This window comes from Argiope bruennichi, chromosome 1, assembly GCF_947563725.1.
Source record: "Argiope bruennichi chromosome 1, qqArgBrue1.1, whole genome shotgun sequence".
Classification (NCBI taxonomy): domain Eukaryota; kingdom Metazoa; phylum Arthropoda; class Arachnida; order Araneae; family Araneidae; genus Argiope; species Argiope bruennichi.
In genome coordinates, this window is record NC_079151.1 from 83,152,716 (window position 1) to 83,172,860 (window position 20,145).

General features: G+C 28.1%; 1 protein-coding gene across 1 annotated transcript in view; it reads right to left on the minus strand.

The window, feature by feature from the left end:
- Positions 1-901: 901 nt before the first annotated feature.
- LOC129961679 (rab3 GTPase-activating protein catalytic subunit-like) overlaps positions 902-20,145 on the minus strand; it is an 85,906-nt gene continuing 66,662 nt past the window's right edge. The window contains exons 17-25 of the mRNA XM_056075213.1: positions 19,395-19,524; positions 17,297-17,388; positions 15,844-15,981; positions 13,257-13,365; positions 11,140-11,261; positions 9,006-9,102; positions 6,956-7,044; positions 3,912-4,121; positions 902-1,353 (exon numbers count right to left, since the gene is read on the minus strand). Of these exons, the coding sequence (XP_055931188.1) occupies positions 1,126-1,353; positions 3,912-4,121; positions 6,956-7,044; positions 9,006-9,102; positions 11,140-11,261; positions 13,257-13,365; positions 15,844-15,981; positions 17,297-17,388; positions 19,395-19,524 (1,215 nt within the window). The 3' untranslated portion in view covers positions 902-1,125. The remainder of the gene's footprint in view (positions 1,354-3,911; positions 4,122-6,955; positions 7,045-9,005; positions 9,103-11,139; positions 11,262-13,256; positions 13,366-15,843; positions 15,982-17,296; positions 17,389-19,394; positions 19,525-20,145) is intronic.

The window sequence follows — 20,145 nt, forward strand, 5'->3', positions numbered from 1 at the left end:
ATTCTATTCTTATTTATACGATAAAAATTTTAAAAGGTTGATAATTTTTCCAATTTATTATTATTATTGTTGGTGTTGTTTATTTTCGTTATCATTCACTTAAATTTCTCTTTGCTGCTGCAGCTTGGAAAAATTGTATGTTCAATTTTAGGACTAATCCTTTTTCAAGTGACGGTTGTTTATAATTTTAATTTGCAAATATCTCCTCTAGTTTTACAGGTAACTCCATGAAACTTTTCCTGTGTTATTTACTAAGGTATAACATACATTTTTTATAAATGAACTTTTAACACTTTTTGGCCGATCTTTATTTTTTTACTTATTTTTTGTAACTGCTTTATTTCACCACTATGGACGTCATAAGCTATCTCAATAAATTCAGCATAATCACTCTTCTATATGTACATGTCACTTCTTTGGCTCTATAAGAAGCTGTTCTGCATTTAAAGGGCTTTACTGATCATTCTGCACATTCAAAGTCTTGTCTTTATGCATCAAAAATTCACTCGAGACTCACTAGTGAGTCATTTTTATGATTGACAATTTGGGAGAAGTACTTAAAAGCATCCAGACAAAGGATAAAGGAAAAGGAATCAAATTTGTTATTCTGTTGATTAAATAATAATCTTGCACCATCTCATTAGAATAAAATGAATTTTGAAACATCTTTAGTTTATAAAAATGATATGCCTTCTAATTTAACAACTCTGTTAGCACTTTAATGGCATTATGCAATATGAGAAAATGAGTGACATTATCTACTTATGATGGAAACCTTAACACATATATCTATGCAATTTGAAACTAAACATATTTATTGTTAAAATGTATCATCGTAAACAATTACAGAAATTTAACTAAACCAATCATGGAATACTTAAAAGAAAAGAAGACACATTAGTTATTCCAAAATAACATATTTATTATTCAGAAGCAAATACAAGACTAGAGATATAGTTGGAACCCATCCCAATATAAATAAGTAAAAATTCTTCATTAGAAAGGAAAATCATTTGTTCTGTACAGTATCATGAATATACAGTGCTTTCAAAAAATCTTCTGTACAATAATTTCAGTGTACAGCACTTTCAAAAAAATTTCTGTACAGTACTTTCTTCTACATTCTCAGAGGAAAGTGGAATCTTCAGTAAAGGCAGCAGCCACCCGGAATTCCTCCCTTGTAATGACACAATACATTCGTTGTGGTGTCGTCTGAGTACCGGGAGGACGAGCAAATGTGGTGCGAAATATGAATTCCTTACCAGATGGTGCAGGGAACTCTGAAGGCGAAGGCGTTTGAGCCTCTGGTGGAGGACCTCCTACAGGTCTGTCTTCAGGTATTAGGTGAGAAGCCTATAGAAGGAATAATAGAATTAAATCAAATGCGAAAAAGGAAATGGCCATAAACAAAATAAATATCACAATCCAGTATAGTAAAACGAAGGGATTGAATCAAATAATTGAAACATTCTGGAAATATTCACAGTGATAAAACATGTGAAATGAAGAAAGTGCATTGAAAAATAAATGCCTATATATCCTTCTCATATTGTGATTCCCATGTATGTGATATCAAAGAACTTTTCTATAGTTCTGACATAATGAATGTTGATATTTGCATTGACGTATTTCATAATAAAGTTTACTTTTGACTTTCCACGTACGATGTATCGAGCATATTGTTTTAAATCAAGCTCATGACTACATTAAATAGTTTAAAATAGTACTTTAGATATGGTAGTGATAGTAGTATGTAATGAGCATTTCTTCCAATCTCAAATTATAGTGTCTTTGAATAATTTAATTTCAACTTTTTAATTTGTGAGGCGATAATTGTAAGCTCGTATAATGTTCAGGCACGATGACTAAAGAATTAAACATGAAAAGAAATGAACTATTCCCTCAGTAAAGTAATAATTAATAGAATACTTGTATCAGCTCAGTCACAGATGTTTAATGAGTGGGAAAACACTCCGAGGAATTCGGAAAATGGTCACAGCTGAATGGAATGACCTGGAACTACTTTAAGAACTACTTTAAGGTGTCTCATTTTTGAAATCACCTTTTAATAAATATGAATTGTCTCTTAAATTTACACTTTCCTTTAGATGTCATGCACCATGTTTACAACTTTAGATAATGTTAAAGCTATCTTTATTGATATCATAAAAATTAAGGACAGATTAAAATGGAATATGGTTATATTCACAAGGAAAACCATTATCTCAATTCTAATGATAACTATATAATTCGATCTCATGATGATTTAGAGAGGAATTCCACAGTTCCACAAGACATTCTTTTTTTTATACCCAGCAAATTTGAATACTAAAAATAACATGAGAATTTAAAACCTATTGTAATATATGTATGATCAAAATTGTTGATGTCTGTTCTATTATGACAAGCACACACACATCATTTCAGAAATATCAACATTCTATTATGGCTATCATGGTCACTTTTTATTGATTTAATAAGAAGGAAGCATAATTGGAAGGTTCTTTTTCATTCTTATCCATAATGATTTTTGATAATCATACTGAATGTAAAATCAAATGTGGATAGCTGTTTAGCAGAAAAGCATCCGATAATAGTACAGTTTAATTTATGCACAATCTTACATAAGTTTTAAGATTCATCAAGCAGAAATAATTAGTTACTGGACATCTCCAAAGGCATTTCTAAGGTCACAACAAATGCCAAATGAATCCTTTCATGAACATTAGATCAACTATACAATACTCAGTATATAATTGATATCATTAGTTTTCATCACATCGATTGGTGATTTGATTAAAAAGATGTAATAAAACTGAATAATTGCTCCTCAAAGAGACATTCGACAGGACAGATGTATGGGCATGCTTATGTCTGCATTCGGCAATGTAATTGCTATAGCAGTTAATGAAAAGTAGTTTCATTTACATTTTACATGTAATTATTTAGGTATTCTATTGTGATCCAAGTATTTAGTGATTAGGTATTTGAAATTCTTTTCAATTATGCTTTTGCAATTATAGAATAAATTTGATTGTTTCATTAAAAGGATAACAAAAGTATTCTGTGATGAAACCTTTCACATTACATGGCTTTATTGCCAATATGCAAGACTCTAAAAACATTAGAATGTCCCAAAACAAAGAAGAAAACTTACGTGAATAACTGATAAAATATATACATTTATATTAAAGCAAGCCTTTTAAAAGAACCAAATCCCATCTAGGACATGAAGGTTCAGCTTCTACAAGATCTCATTACAAATCTAGTTTCAAAGTAAGAAAGAAGTCTTTGACAGAAACAATGAAAACTATTAGAATGGATAGTGAACTTACTTTGATCAATAAGTCATATTTTTCTCTGCAAAATCAGAGAAATGGAAAAATGCAATTACCATAAGGTTTCCATCGTTTTAATTTCATTAAAATGTTTCGACCTGATTTTGCAATTTAAATATTTCAAAAAATTTTATTTTAAATCTATTTATTTTAATTCTTTTGGTAAGAAATTAATAAATATTTACCAGAAAAGAGCCTAATTGAAAGAATAATTAAGATTCGTCAATGCATTAAACCATTTCTGATTTCAAAATCAATTTAAAAAACTAAATCTAAATCATATGACTGAAATATATAATTTCCATCATGATGTTTATCAGTTTATTCCTTGCAATGTCACATTCTAAACAAACATAAACATTATTTTTAGCAGAATCATATTTTCTGAAATATCAAAAGAAATACCATGACAATAATACTGAAAGTATAATTTGGATATCTTGCAATTTATGTAATATTTTTAATCGATTCTCATCAAGAAAAGCATCTTCAGTATCATAAAAAAGATGACAACTGCAAGAAAGCCAAATACATGATACTTGAGATAAACATTTTTAAAGTAAATACCCTCACCTTCTGTGCTTCTGAGAAGAGATACCTGATTCTCTTGCCTACAGCACCCTTTCCTGCACCAGGTACCTCTACTTCATAGCTATCAAGCAATTCTAGGATGAACTTTTGCACTTCCTGTTGTTCATCTTCTCCCTCACACAAGAACTTAGTTCGCACTGAGTGCATTTGTGCTACAATCACTTCTGCTTGGTATAAGCAACGTAAAACAATCTATAAAAATAATAGAATTTTGAATTTAAGATATTATAGTGTACAAAAATCATTTCGAATAACACAAATATACCATTTCTTCCATCACATGTTTGATATTGACTTATGTGAATTCCTGAAATGAAACTTACACAATGCCAAATTGAGAAATCTTTTGACATGTGAGTCAACTGTATTATTACCAAGTAGATATAATTATTTAATTAGGAGAATCAATGATTTTTTTTTAAATTGAGAAGCTACATGACGAATCGCATTTTATGGGAATACTAGATGGACACATTTGAATGCAGCAAAACTGTTAGATACCAATTATGAATCTAAGGTTTCAAATTTACTATTCAAATTTTACCAAATTGTGTTTGATACACAAAAGTTCAATATACAAAACTGATCTAAACCTCGATCATTAAAATACATAGAATTTTATAATGTTATAATTAGTTTTTGAAAAATGCAACAGTAGAATATTTTCTATTATTATCCAACAAGAAAACAATGCTATTTCAAAAAGTGTATTTTAAAATCAGTGACTTATTTTTTTTTAAAGTGTCAAATTGTAGGATCATATGAATTCATATAGCAGAATTTGTTTTATGCTGAATCTACAATAATATATTGAGATAGAAAACTAAAATATGATTTTAGATAAGTTACATATTATTAAATTCATTGTTTAAAAAAATGTTTGTCCCATCATTTTAGAGTTCAAATCATAGAAAAGAAAAAAAAAATGTTAGATTAACAAAGATGCAAACTAACTTAAACTTTTTTAACACATGCATAGCAATTAATAAGCAACAGCTCTAAGAATCAAAACAGATTTATCTAGAGACATTTCAAAGGAATGATATTTCTTTAATCCTTTAAGGGACAAAATATTTAAAAAAATTTCAATTACATTCAAAAGCCTTAAATAGACATAGTAGAAAGTATTAATTACAGTAGCATCACCATCCCTGTTGGAAATTATCTACAAAGAAAAGCAATACAGACTTTCCTTTTAATGCATTCAGCAATTTGCATATGTTATGGACAACAAAGTATGTCATGGGAAAGATAGAGTGACTTTTCAAAAACAGCAGGAAATGGTGGCTAATTGCAAAGAACATACAGATATTTTAAGAAAATGGGGGGGGGGGAGAATGAATGGAAATTAACAATGAAGTTTTATATATGCTGGGTAGTTTGAAAACAGAAAAATATTTATATTGTAGCAATTCTATTTTTATTTATTTATTTATTTTGGTAAATATATCTACAACTTTGAAGAATTAATTTTCGGAAAACACTTTTGTTCTAATGTGATATAATATATATATATTAAATTTATTGTATCTGTCATTATTTTACACTAGTTAACAACAATTTATAGAAAATCCATTACAAATTAGATGAATAAACTGTTCTAAATAATAACATTTAACGAAAAGTAAAAGCAACTAATTCATAAATTTACATACTGTCCTCTACTGGCCAACAAAACTTTGATGGGCGGTGGGACAATTTTATCCCACACTTTTCAATTTCAGTAATCAATAAGGAAATTGCATTTTTGAAGAATGAATTTGTTTTAAATATATTCCTTGAATTTTAACGATTTTTTTGCAGTAAATATTTATTTAAAAGTCTTTTTCACTACAAATAAAAAAGAATTTCATGACCTAAAAAGTCATGTATTTAAAATTATTTTTAAAATATTAGAAATAATTTTAAATGCTATTGAAATTCATTTACAAAATATATAAAACATTAAAATACTTTTTAAGAAAGGAAAACAGCAAAAAGTTTATTTTTAAAAAATCTTAAAGGTGGGACAAAATCTGGCTCCTTATCCCTCAAAGTGTTAAGAAGAATATATTTGTTCTCTCCCCCCCCCCCGTTAACCTGAATAATCTCTCTCTTTTTTTAAATATAACTTTGTGTGCATTTCAAAATAATGATTTCCTTCATATTAAAATAACCTCTACATTGACTGAACTGCTATAAGAAAACAAAAACAATAGTCTCAATATCAGTGACTTACAGACATTGGCATTTCTTTGCTTTTTTGCTGAATCAATATAATCACCGAAACTACACACAGAAAGCCAGTAGGAGGAATCTCCACAAAATTTTCTTGCATACTCTCTAATGAAGATACTGTGCCTATCACCCCACATAAAATTTTGAACTTGAGTAAAGCCATAAATGCCTTAAATTGTCTTTGCAAACAACAGTTACGAACTATTGATTTTTGGCACGAATTCAGCATTTTTGCTCAATTTATAGTGTTATCCTTGACAACGTTTTTTTGTCGATTAATTCCTAGCATGCAATAACACTACTTAAAAACTGAATTAGTATTTTAAATGCATTTATTTTAACAGACTGAAACCAAAATTTGCCACAAATTATAATTGCAGTCACAAAATCACATACTAAAATTACAAATTTAAGTGATTGCATTTTTAAGTCCAAATTTTATACTTTAAATCTGTTGCAAATTTTCATTTTGTAACTACTGTATTAACTTATATTTGCACAGATTTTTTCCTAATGGTTTAAATGGATTTCATTCCAATTCTTATAGATATTTACAAACTTGGTCTAGACTTTATACCAAATATAATTTGTCATACTCAAAGCATTTTTGAATTATCTTTGTCACAGACAGACAGACAGACAGACATAATGTCAAAAATGTGTTTTTTGAACTTAGGGAAGCCTAAAATATGAAAATTGATCAAAATCTATAATTCTTTTTTTATTTTTGATGATTACAGTACTTTCTCTATACTTCGAATACAAGAATGTAATAACTAAAAGGACATTAAGAGAAATTTTAATCTAACCTCATATTTTGGATCAGGACTTCTCATGACTTTGGCAGCTTTCAAAGCAGTTTCTTCTAATTTCAATGGAAGAGACTGGGGACACTCTTCTAAAAAGTAAAAGAACAATTTAGTAAAAATATTAAAATATATTCAGAAACAAGTATTTTGTTTCAATTCTTTTTAAGTTTTGTAATTTTCATAGGAAAAAGATAGTATTTAAAATTCCTTTTTGTTAAAATAAAAGCACCTCTTGATGATTTTTATTTATTTAATATGCTATTTTAATATTTTTGAATCAGATTTGAAGCAAGTTTGCTGGAAGAAATGTATCCCATCAGACTCATAAAAAGTTAAATCTGAAAGAAAAAAAAATACTAATTGTTAAATATGGGTGTACAGAACTTAAAATTACATTTATACATTTCCTTTTTTTTTTTTAAAAAAAATCAGATATTTTTTATTATTATATTATATGAATTTGGACAAAAATTTCATTTTTTAACAACAAAGCCTTTTTTCTATTGACTTCAGTTTAGTTTAGTTATATCTAAATCCCATTTAACAACTGGATTACTTTAGGATGCACCTCACAATTTTGAAATATAGCCATAAAAGGAGAAAAATCTGAAATGGGATTCCCTTTCTAAATTTCTATGTCATATCATCACACTGCATTTGACTTAGATGATGTGCATTATGTGCCAAGCCAGTTTAGGTGCCATTTCTTACACGAGATTAGATTTTGAATTTATAGCCCACAAGCTCTGAGTTTAGTTTAGTTTAGTTTAGCTTAATTATATTAACATCGTTTTTAAAGCATTAGGGCTATTTTAGGGCAGATCTCGTAATTCTGAAACGCTTTTGCATGATTAGCAACTCCTCTCTGAACTTCAGCAACTTAATGTAGCAAGTACAATAGATACAGATGGATTCTGTATGCACTACATCTGCTTACAAGGTGATTCATTAGTCGAATGCAGTTTCGAACTTGGAACTAGCCGTTCCCACAACCAAGATCTTAATGTGATGTCAATGTGGCCCTTTATTTCTCATAAGCAGAAATCTGAAGATGAGGATCAACAATTATAATTTCTATTCTTTTAATTAAATAAAAAATTAATCATCAAGATTTCACTATAATTTATTTCATCAGGAAAATTTAATATTATCATAATGTGAACTGTTCAAATGAATTTCAGAAAACATCATTACAAAAAGTTATTACAAAAGTACATTACATCATTACAAAAGTAAGAATTAAAAATGAAAACAAAAAATAAAACAAAAATATAAAATTATGATTCTTTAAATGTGAAAATATTTTTTCTTTGAAATGCATAAATTTTAACTAGGCGTTTATCCTTACAATAAAAATTTAAACTATAAATAAGCAGTTTAATGTCAAAATCACCAAAAAGTTATTTTTATAATAACATGCTGCATAAACTTTAAAAACAAAGAATATAAAAAATATTTAAACACAAAGAATATAAAAGTAACATTAAACAACTGTAACTCTATTTCTGAAAAAACTAATAATTTTTGTTTGATATTAAGGAATCCTTTTTTCTATCTTATAATAAATCATACAATATATTTTGTCAAAAACAATTTATGAATATAATATTTGACATTCTTCTTTTGCATGAGAATAACAGCCCCCCTGCAGACCTTGGGTGCCACAACCATGCACACTTTCCAATTCTTCCTTCAAGTTTTTGTGCCTAATTAAGGTTCCTGAACTGGTAGTTTTTTATTGGTTTTTTTTTTAAATTATTATTTATTTTAATGGCCTCATGCCAAACCCCAACCTGGAGGACCAGGCCTCCTAAATTATAATCCCCAAAAGGCAAGGGTAACCAATTATACACTGGGTATTAAGGAAACAAAATTACTTGTGCTTTGAAGCCACCTTATTATTTTTCAGTATTCAATGTATTAAACATATGTTGATAAACTCATTAAAAATAATTGGAGTTAATAAATAAAAATGAATTAATAAAGATAATTAACTCAATGTTATACTTTACACAACCCTTAAATGCAAAAGTGATCAAAATAACCTAACCTTCTTCTGCTAACTGAAGAATAGCTGAGTGCACTAACATAGGCATCAAATAATTGACAACATCTGATGTCTTTGCTGAGGCTAGAAAGTGAAGAACCTGAAAAAACATTTTTTTTAGTGTGTGTTTGCAATGAAAACAATTTGTAAACTAATTTATTATTATTATGTGTTTTTCTACGTCCATGCATATAAATTCTTTAAATGATTAACAGATCCCACAACTAGTTGAAAATCTACAAAAATGATAGTAATAAAACAACTTGATTATATATATATATATATATGGTGAAGATTTTTCTTCTTTCATAATATTTTATTTGGAGAATCATTCTCATTCATCTTTTAAGAGTAATTTTTACTAAAAATAATCATTAGATATCCAAACACTGTGATAAAATTCAGATAAACAAATAAATATTACAAAGACATGGTATATTTTACGAAAGGAGATAAAAATACCAAGGTTAGCAACTATTGCAAAACTTAAAAATCTTTTTAAATTGCACAGTTTATTTATGCTGATGGTCAAAACATTTCTTCTTGAAAATTATATCAGAATGTGGTATGCTATAATATGTTTTAAAAAAATTTGATTTTCATGACATGTAGAAGTACTGCTGATAAGTACTATATTGAATTTTATACAGAACAATTGAGAAGAAGACAGAATACATGAACAGATTAATTTTATTAGGTTTTAGTCTTTTTGATAATTAAGAACAAGATAATGAGCTACGTATGCTTGGGAAATTTAAGTTGGGAAATTGTTTTAATTGGGAAAATACTTTGAATGATTTAAAGAATCTGATTTTGTGTTATTACAGTTAAAAATGGTTTGTTGAAGAAATTAAAAAGTCAATTTTTATATAATCTCTGGTTTTTAGTAGTCATATTTAATAAAATATTCCTGACACATTAACATCTGAAACAAAAGAGCTCATCTCGAATGCAATCAAAATTAAATTATGAAGCTTAGAATATTATTGTTTTATATCATTTCAATAGCCATCTTATAAAACATCCACTAATCAATAGATGGCTCAATCGAAGTCACAGCTGATTGACTAAAACTTCTGAGATTCAAAGCATCTTAGATCAATTTTAGCTGCAGAAGTATAGAGTTAAGAAGAAAATTACTGCATTAAGAATATTTTAATAAGCATAACTAATAATTAGTAAGAGTTGAGAAAGTATTCAAAAACTGTAACTTTGCAATTTTTTCACCAGTAAATTCATCGACTCAAATGACATGACATATAATTCTTTGTATCATTTAAAATATTTTTTCAATGGAAATATATGCATATCAGTAATGTATTAAAAATTGTGTCAGGACATGATAAGAGTGGATACACAATACTCCAATGTGTATACTCAAAGTGTTGCAGTAGTTTCCATTCTTTAGAAATGGTAGTTGTGTTTCCTTCACAATTATCTTGTACTTCTAATTTTAATAAGAAAAATTAAGGAACTAAATTAATCAAAATGCCTTAAACATGCTCCTTAAAAATCCTCCTAAATTATAGTAATAATTCAATACTGTTACGAATTTGTAATATTGTGTCCAAATGCAGCACTGATAAATGCTGAATGGATGTCGAATTAATGGCTCCCGGCCAGAACGATAAACTTGATAAAATCAAAGATTCCAGAAACTATAAAAATCTTGGTGATAGCTTCATTAAGATGAATTTTAGTGATCCTCAGAAGCTTCTATGACCTGTCATGGAAATTATAAAAAGAGGAGAGCTAAAGCCGAAAGCTAATCAGTATTGAATAAGTTGGGAGACATGAATAGTTAAGCAAAGGCTCTCTCCTGGGAATTCCTTCTGAGCACTCTGTACTGTTACTGTTGCTTATTACCAATCTGCTGCTTGTGTGCACAGTTTACTGCAAATGATGCCTTTGTATTAATTTCTTCTGTATTTTATTACCTTGTATTCATGTATTTGTGTAAAATAAAACATCATTTGTTACTTAGTTTGCCAGGTTTACACCATATGTATTTGCAAATATTTCTAATAACAATACTAATAAATTTTATTATTAGTCAAAATGTAAGATAAAGTTAAATTTCAAATTTACAACACTTGTAAATAAGTTTTTCTTTTTTTATTCCATATAAGTATCATACTTTTTCTGCTTCTTTAGTGTCATCAAAGAGCCTCTTTTGCCTACGAGCTGGAACCGCACGAGCACTTTCCCAAGATTCTAGCCACATATTACCAGGAAGAAGCATGCGTGCACTCAGATGGTCTGAAACAATAAAATAGCATATTCTCATACATGCTTCATGAGCAATCCATGCAAGTCATGAAATTCCCAAAATTCAGATATGATAAAACTTTAAACTTAATTTTTGCTGAGGAATTTGTCAGTCTAATATTAAAATAAATATAATTCTTTGATTAAAAATATTTTTTTCAGCTCAAATGATAAATTGTCAAGAAATGAAAATCACCATCAACCATCTTAATGAAATCTTAGCATCTTATGCATAATGGAGCTTGGCAAAATCTGAAAATCGGCAATGTAACAATCTAGGCGAAATCTTAGCATCTTATGTATAATAGAGCTTTCCAATCTTAGCATAATCTGAAAATTGCTAAGTAAACTCTGGGGTCATAAAAGTAAATACCTTAAATAATGTACAATTAAAAAATGAAATATATAATAAAAACATCCTATATAACTGTTAACATTTATCAAATGCTGAATAATATATCAAGTCAGCAAATATACCATCATTCTATAAGAATAGCAAGACTTGCAATTGCAGGGTTATACATGTAATATTAAATTATCACTTCAAGAGAAAAAATTTACTATATATATATATATATATATATATATATATATATATATATATATATATATATATATATAATGAAAAGGAATTTTTCTTTAATCATCAATTCTTTTTACAGTTCTTTGAAGAAAATCATTTTCAAAATAATAAATTTGCTATCATTGTCATTTACTAGTATTTAAGTAGTAATCGTATTAATTCACTAAAGCATTTAACAAAGAAGAAGAGAATCTAATGACTAAAACAGTGAGGGGAAAAATTTCAACTAAAAAGCTTTTTAATTATCAATAACAAAATTTAAAATTCATTAAAAAACTATGTCTTTCCCGTAATCTGGACGTCCCGGGTTCGAATCCCAGTTCGGGCATGGTTATTCTTCATCTGTGTTGTATGTAAATGTGCCCAACTGTAAAAAGGGGTTGTGCAAGCGAATGTGTGTGAGTTTCATGAGCTAGAAGTCAGACTTCTGCCCTCGGGTACTCAAGGGTCTTTACCCTCAGAAGCTACTGCAACCCCTTTCCGTGGTAACACGGACACGACATCAGCATCATTAAAAAACTAATGAATTTAAATTTATGCAACTTTAACTGAATTTGAAAAGTATTTACCTTGTGCAGTCAATATTTATATAATGCAGTAACTCAACAGTTGTTTAATATGAAACAAACAAACAAACAATGTTATCAGTTGAATATGAATGAATCACTAATTTTATTACCTATTAATAATTAGAAAACCTCAAAATAATTTTTTTTTCTTTTTAAATTAAATAAATCAAAATGGTAACTAAAATCTAACTCATCAATTCAGTACACCTCCTAATTTGTTGCAAAATCTCAGCTAAATTATTTGTTTTAAGTAATTTATTAAAAATTTGTTCATGTGTTAATAAATAGTTATTTAAACTGATATGACAACCAACTAATGAAATAAAAATGACAACCATCAGAAATAATTGCAATAAAAATAGCTGAATAATTTTTATACGTAAAGCAAAAATAATATTGAAAGTTCATTATTTTATAGTGTAGTTCTTGTTATTAATTTAATATATATTAACAAAAAATAATTGTATTTAAGTATAATTTTAACAGCAAATTTATCAAAATAATGATGAAACAAATTATATTAACATTTTCAGACATTTTCACAAATTGCAAAATAGGCAGACAATTATTTTTAAATTGATTGCTATAATATTCATATCATTTTGCATCACAATAAAAATTAATGCTGCAGCATTCATACCTGCAATGAGTTACAGTGAATCAGATGAATATAGATTAAATTAAACATAACACAAATGATACACAACTTACCAGGAAAATTGTTTTTAAGTGAAAAGAAATAAATAATTAAACCTAGGTATAGCAATTGGTAAATAAATAATTTTAATGCCAATTAAACAAAAACAGTTTTATTTAGAAAAAAGGATTTCTTACATGTAGTGATTGGTTTCCCTGTCTCTTCATCTACTTTCTGTTCTTCAATTAGATCTCTAGGAGAATACCATCGAACAAAATCTTCAAGTGATGCTTTTGGATTTGCAGCCTGAAATTTTTAGCCATTAAAAAGTGATGCTAAAATGGATGAGCCATGACATATTTATTCAGAGCAACACAGTTTTGCCTCATAATGTTATTTAAAATAATTCAGTTATAAGAAAAGGTATCATAACAATAGTCCTTCCACCATCTGACAATTTTTTTTTCTTAGTAAGTTAGAGTAGCCAAGATTTTCAAAGTAATATTAGAGTTCTGGTTTCAGCAAAATAGTTTAAATATCACCAAAAAGGCAAATAATTAACTTTTATACAATATTATCACAAAATCAAAGGATATTAAAAAACCAGCCTTTGAAAAAAAATAAGGGCATAAAATCATGTAATTTAAACTGAGAAAATTAATCAAAAACAATACTTGCACTACGATTATATTTTTTAAAAACATTAACAGGGGTGTTTGTGGGACCCCAAAAAATCCCCTGAAACTTTTACGGACTTACTACCGACATTTTGGAGTTTCGAGAAGGGGGGGGGGAAGAAATGAAAAATTACGATTATGAAGTATTGAATGACCTAATTATAAAAGTTCAATGAATTACTTTTTTTGCAAAATTAAGACCTTTGAACCCAGGTCACGTGATCGCACATCTGGTAGAACGAAGTCTCTCCCTTTTTTTTTCTGCCGCGCCTACTTGCCGAAAAGAATCCAGAAGAGAATGTCCGAGAACCGGGGAAATGAGTCATAACTCGCAATAAGGAAAGAATAAAAAAGAAGTTTTTTCCCCCTTTTCACGCATTATCACTGCCTTTCGAGAAAGAAAGGAAAAGTTTTCACCACACACACTGACCTTGCGTTTTCTGCTTTCAAAGCAAACAAAATTACCTAGATCAAAATAAATAATTCATTATTATTCCTACTTCCTTTTGAACGACGATCCCCGGAATTTCCGGGTATCGAAGTTCAAAATCCCCGGAATTCCGGGGTTTCCCCGGAGCACAAACACCCCTGCATTAATAAATTTCTCGTAAAATTTTGCCAGCAGTGGGAAGATGTGGAAAGAGAAATTTTTTGTCATTATAAAGAGTAAAATTCTTCCAAATAGAAATGAATAAATACCAGCATCAAGTTTTGGATAGGTGTAGTTATAAAAATTTAAAATATTTTTTATGAACTTCAATTTTTGGAAAGAATTTGAAACCAAAAAAAGCATAAAAATATACATTATTTCAATTTAAGAGAGCAATCAAGGCATATAGAAAAGAACATGTCTAAATACGGTATTCATTTACTATTATTTCAACAAACAAAAATTTTCAAGATTGGAAAAAAAAAAATACTACCATTTAAGAAAACCCACTATTATAAAAATATTATGACATGGAATAAAAAAGCCCATCTTTAAGTTTTTGATGTACATTTTGATATTTGAAATATAAACAATATCAAAAGATATTCAACCAATCATGAAATACAAAGCATTAAATGGCACATAGACAAAAACTTTTTTTTTAATTATGAGATACCTTTGCTTAGTAAGATTATTGAAAACCTGATTTAGTGTCCAAATTTAAGTGAATCTTTACGCAGCAGGTTGTATATAAAATTGATCACTCAAACTAACTCAGCAAATTTATAAATAAGACTAGTACTATAGTATCTACCCTAGTTATACATAATAAGTCAATTAATTTTTTAAAATGATATCTAGGTCCTCTTTGTTTTATCAGAAAGAGTCCAATATCTTACATTCTTATAAGAGGACTAGTATATTTTAATTATCATAGTGCTATGTAGTATAATGAAGAGAATTGTATATGAATTTTAAACCTTGTTCTTGTTAACTAAATTTGATATAGATGTACAAACCTGGTATCAAGATTCAAATACAAAATTGCTCTTTACAAACTATCGCGTTTACCCACAAAAACATACAAGTAAATAAATAATTTTCTATTTATTTGTATTTTGGATGTCAGCATTGAAAATTTTAAGCTTGAATTTCCTGATGACTAAAATATTTTTTCTTTATATATTTTCTGAACAAACAAGGAAAAAAAATACATTTAATATTATTTTAATCATATGTTGACAAGTAATGTTGTTGAAATATAGATCCTATTATGTCAGCAAAGCACTATTAGTAAAAAAAAAAAAAAAAATTAATTCTGGACGTTAAAGCAATTTTTCTCTTACTGTTCTTATAATAAATGAGTGAAAAAATAATAATTTAAATCATGTTTCTTAAAGAAATGTGTTTTTTTTTAATAAAAATAAATTTTTTTTTCTTTCTTTTTTTATGATGCATCTCCATCAATATTTTTCGAATTTATAAAAAAACATTCTAAACCACTTATGAGATAATACTAAAATCTCTCTCTCTATATATATATAGAAACAAACGCAGAAGGAAAAAAACATAACCATTAACTGATTTTTAATTTACTTGAAATTGCTTCAGATTTTCTTCAAATCAACATCCTTCATAATCATTCCTTTTCTTTTTTTCTAATACCAAACATCTCACCTTGAAAGCCTCCATATCGGAAGTTAGGGAAGCACTTTGCATGCGCGCTCTGAGTGCTGCTCCCTCAGCATGAGTTCCCAACCGCACCAGCACATCAGCCTGTGCCTCTAACTGGTCTTCCGTTAAAGGTGCAGGCTCCTACAAGAAGTCCATTCGGTTATTATGACAACATAATCAAATAATAATTTCTATTTAATCTACATTCTAAAAATAATTGTCTAATCACTCGAACTCCGATTTTGCTCTAATTTTAGCTTCTGAGTTATTTGTCCCACAAAACTAAACCGTTGAATAGACAAATTCTTTTCTAAAATTATATAGGCTCAGATTACTTTCCCACGGCTTTCTTTGTCTGCTTTCTGTTTTCCTTTTCGGTACATTGTATCGTTACAAAGAATCTTATAATATATAAAAAATTGACAACTTCCTTAAAATTAGAAAGAATAAAAATCGTTAACGAACTATACATTTGTTTTTTTAAAGTATATTTTATAATCATATAACATTTTTCATGAAAACTGTCAAACTCCATCATTTTAAAAAAAAGTTACAAACACTGAACTTTGATCAAAAATTAAAAAAATATTTATTATATAACTGGAAGTCCTAAATAAAATAATTAAAGCGTTGAAATGAAGAATTCATCAAAATATATAAAACCACACTGAAAATATCTTATAATTAAATGTTGAAATAAGAAAGTTTAAAAAAAATTTAATTAATAAAAACCAATCAAATAATTTCAGAATCGGAGAAAAAATGCATCATATCTTAATTGATGAAATTAAAATATTAAAAAAAATTTTTAAAGCATTATCAAATAACGAATACTACGAAATTAATTTCAGCAATTTCCAGATTTCAATCTGATTTTTTCTAAGAAATACTTTGGCATAAGTAATAAATTTAGGATCCATGTCATAGTTTTTTATTATTAATAATATTATTCCTTTCATATTTCAATTTATACTGAAATTAATTAGCACAAACTGAAATTAATTAGCAAAAATAAATGGCTGAAATTTAATTGTGAGATTAACTAAGCAACGCGAGAATGCTTTCATTCATTATAAAGAAGATTTAAAATTGCTTAACATATAGCTCAAATAGCCTGAAACCTGGAAAACAAATGCCTTAAAGAAGCATTTCAAAAGAGCTGTACGAATGAAGGACACGAATATGAATTCCTGGGAAATAACATGCTTCGAAAACTCCAAAATCGTAGCACGCACACAGTATATTTAATTTTTTTGATAGCATTTAATTTCATATATATTAAGGCATTAATACTGTGTAAAAATGTAATGAAATCTGGTAATTGATCTCAATATATTAAACGATGGGTCGCGATGCCTTATTGTATTTTATGAACATTTGAAAAATAAACATGTTATGGCTGAAACGTACACTAAAAGCATAAATGAATAAAAAGTAAAAATCTGAAAAATTGCACCTGCGTAATTGGAATGTAAAGAGGCTCATCATCATGGTGTAGTAGCTTCAGATCTCCCAGTTGCATAAGTCGGCCTTCGGGCAATCGTTTCCCTAAAAGATTTAACAACAATATTTCAAAAAAAAAGTCCTATAATTTTTTAATAGATGCTTTTAAAAGGAAAAAATGTAAATTCTAAACTACCACAGTTATATTAAACACCCCTACCTTACTTTAAAAAAAAAAAATGCAAGATGTTATATATATATATATATATTAATTCATCAAGTTAGTGTGTATTTCTCTTTTCTAACCCTGGAATGCATGACTTTTCTTTTTTTTTTTTTTTTTTTTTTTTACGAACATGTGTTTTGAATAGCTGCATATAATTTAGGAAAATTATTTTTAAAAATTCAATTTATTTTTTCTGGTGAAATTTTAACAAAACAACCGAAATGTAGATACCTTGATACTTTTCTAAGATACCTTGATACTTTTCTAAGTTTCCAGTTTAAATTCTAATTATTGTTCCGCCCTTTCATATATCGGTGTTTTCTAAAAATGTTTATCAAAACACATTTTAAAAAAAACAACACTCATTGTTGCCCTTTGAAACAGTTATGCAAAGCCTATAAATGGAAATAAAAGTGAGTAGCCAAACGGATACATGATACATTGAAGGGTTAAATCCCAAGACAAAAACTTTCTTTGACGAAAAGCATATAACTTTACTCCAAAGCAAACCAATATTAAAACCAATTATATCTTTGGATACATATCCAATAATTATATCGTTTGCTACTCCAAAATCAAGTTCCTTATTTTTTGTACATCCCCAGAAAGTGTTCATCAGCATAAACGAAATGAAATGGTATAATCATGCAATCCTGAAAGTTCGTTCAAAGAAAAAAAAAAAATTGTGTTACACAGTTAAAATACACATTCTAATATCTAAGTGAGAATAAAAAAAAAAAAAATTACTTTAAAATAACAGTCATTTATTTTCAGTTCTGAGCAAAATAAATAAGAATATAAATTCTTGCATATACAAATCTTAAATGCTAGCTATTCTACTTCTAATAATATACAGAAGTAGAAAAACTTCATGTAGTTATATAAAATCAGGCAAACTTACAAAAGCCAAACAGGCTATAGTTTACTAATGCTAACACTAAATTGTCCTATTCCGCCGCCTTCTTTCTTTTCCCTCTGCCGAAATGATTTAAAAAGCATACTAATTTTTCAACGTCTGCCGAGTCCAATGGAGTTTCCACGCCCGTTGATGGTCGCTACAGTACAATTATAACTATGAAAATAATATATATGATTAAAATCTGTTTCATTACAAAACATAACCATACTTTCTGGAATCAAAAACAAAATATTGGAAGCAATTTCCTCTCTGTATGGACGTACAAAACGGCATCATATATATTTATTTTCAAACGTTATTATTATTTCTTTAATATAATCTGAAGAAGAATTTCCATTTATTAACTGGGAATGATTCCATTTTCGATGCAGCTCACAATCATATAAAAAAAGAAAATCATGGGTACTCTGTATATTTAATTTTAAAAATTTTAATACAGTTTCAAGTTTGTCGTTTCAAATTTCCGTAAATAAATTGCAATTATTAATGCTTATATTAAGTCCATAGTTTTTAATGGAGCTTTTCATGGAGACTATTTGATATAAATTAAAATATTTTCGATGACTTATCTATATCCACAGAAACTCTCGGAAATGTGCTTAACCCTCTACTTAACCCGCGTTTAGCAAAATTCGGCCATCTTTAAATCCAATATATGCTTTCATACATCATGAAGGTAGTATGTGATGGGGGGGGACCTTTTTATAATCCTATTAAAAAATTCTAAATGCATTCATTGTTACTCAGATGGCAAATTTGTCACTGTTAGAATTAAAATGAATCTATACTGATAATAAAGCGCGCGCGCGCGTTTGTGTGTGTTTATTTCTTTAAACCCAGTTACATAAAATATTTGACTAAATATTTTAGCGAGCATCGATCCAAGTGAAGCATATGATCGCCAAAGGCGGCTAGTAATAAATAAAAACAAAAAAAGAAAGAAATATCAAGAAAAGAGTGGCTCACGTGATGTTCCGTCGAATGAGGAAATAGAGGCCGTCTCGCATTCAAAGAACTCTTCGTCCTCGCTCTCGCTCACTTCCTCTTGTTGCTGCCACTCGCGGCTCTTCTTACGCTGAATGCAACAGTTTAGCATCTGAAAAATCACATAGTCTAAAAACTCTAAAAAAATACATATAAATTGTCATCAAATAACGTTGTAATATTGCAATATGAGCATTCTTTTGCTGGCGCCATTTCTAACATTCCTAATAATGATGACATTTTTGCAGCTCTTGAAAATTACAAACATTTAGATTGGATCATAGAGATACGTATCAGATCAAAACTTGCGCAACATTCACATTTCATTTGCGAAGAAAATGTTTATTGATATTGATCAAATGTTAATGATTATATTGAGAAAAGATGAAAATAATTTTCAATTACATGGTTTTTAGTAATCTGGTAATCGCATATAACTGGTATAGTATTTTATTTCAATTTTAGGGGGGGGATCACAATTCCTATAAATATCCATCAATCAGCCATGTGTTAATAGGAATATTTAATCAAAACTACTTTTAACTATAAGCAAATAATAAGTAAAAGTTCTAAATTTTTTAATGAAATTTCAGTGATTTTTTTCCTTATATCTTGAAATACACATACATCTAACATTTTTCATGATTTAAAAAAAATAAGGAATATGCCCGAAAAGCATGTGGGGATATAGAAAAATATATTATAATCAAAGGAAAATATGTATCATCACCAT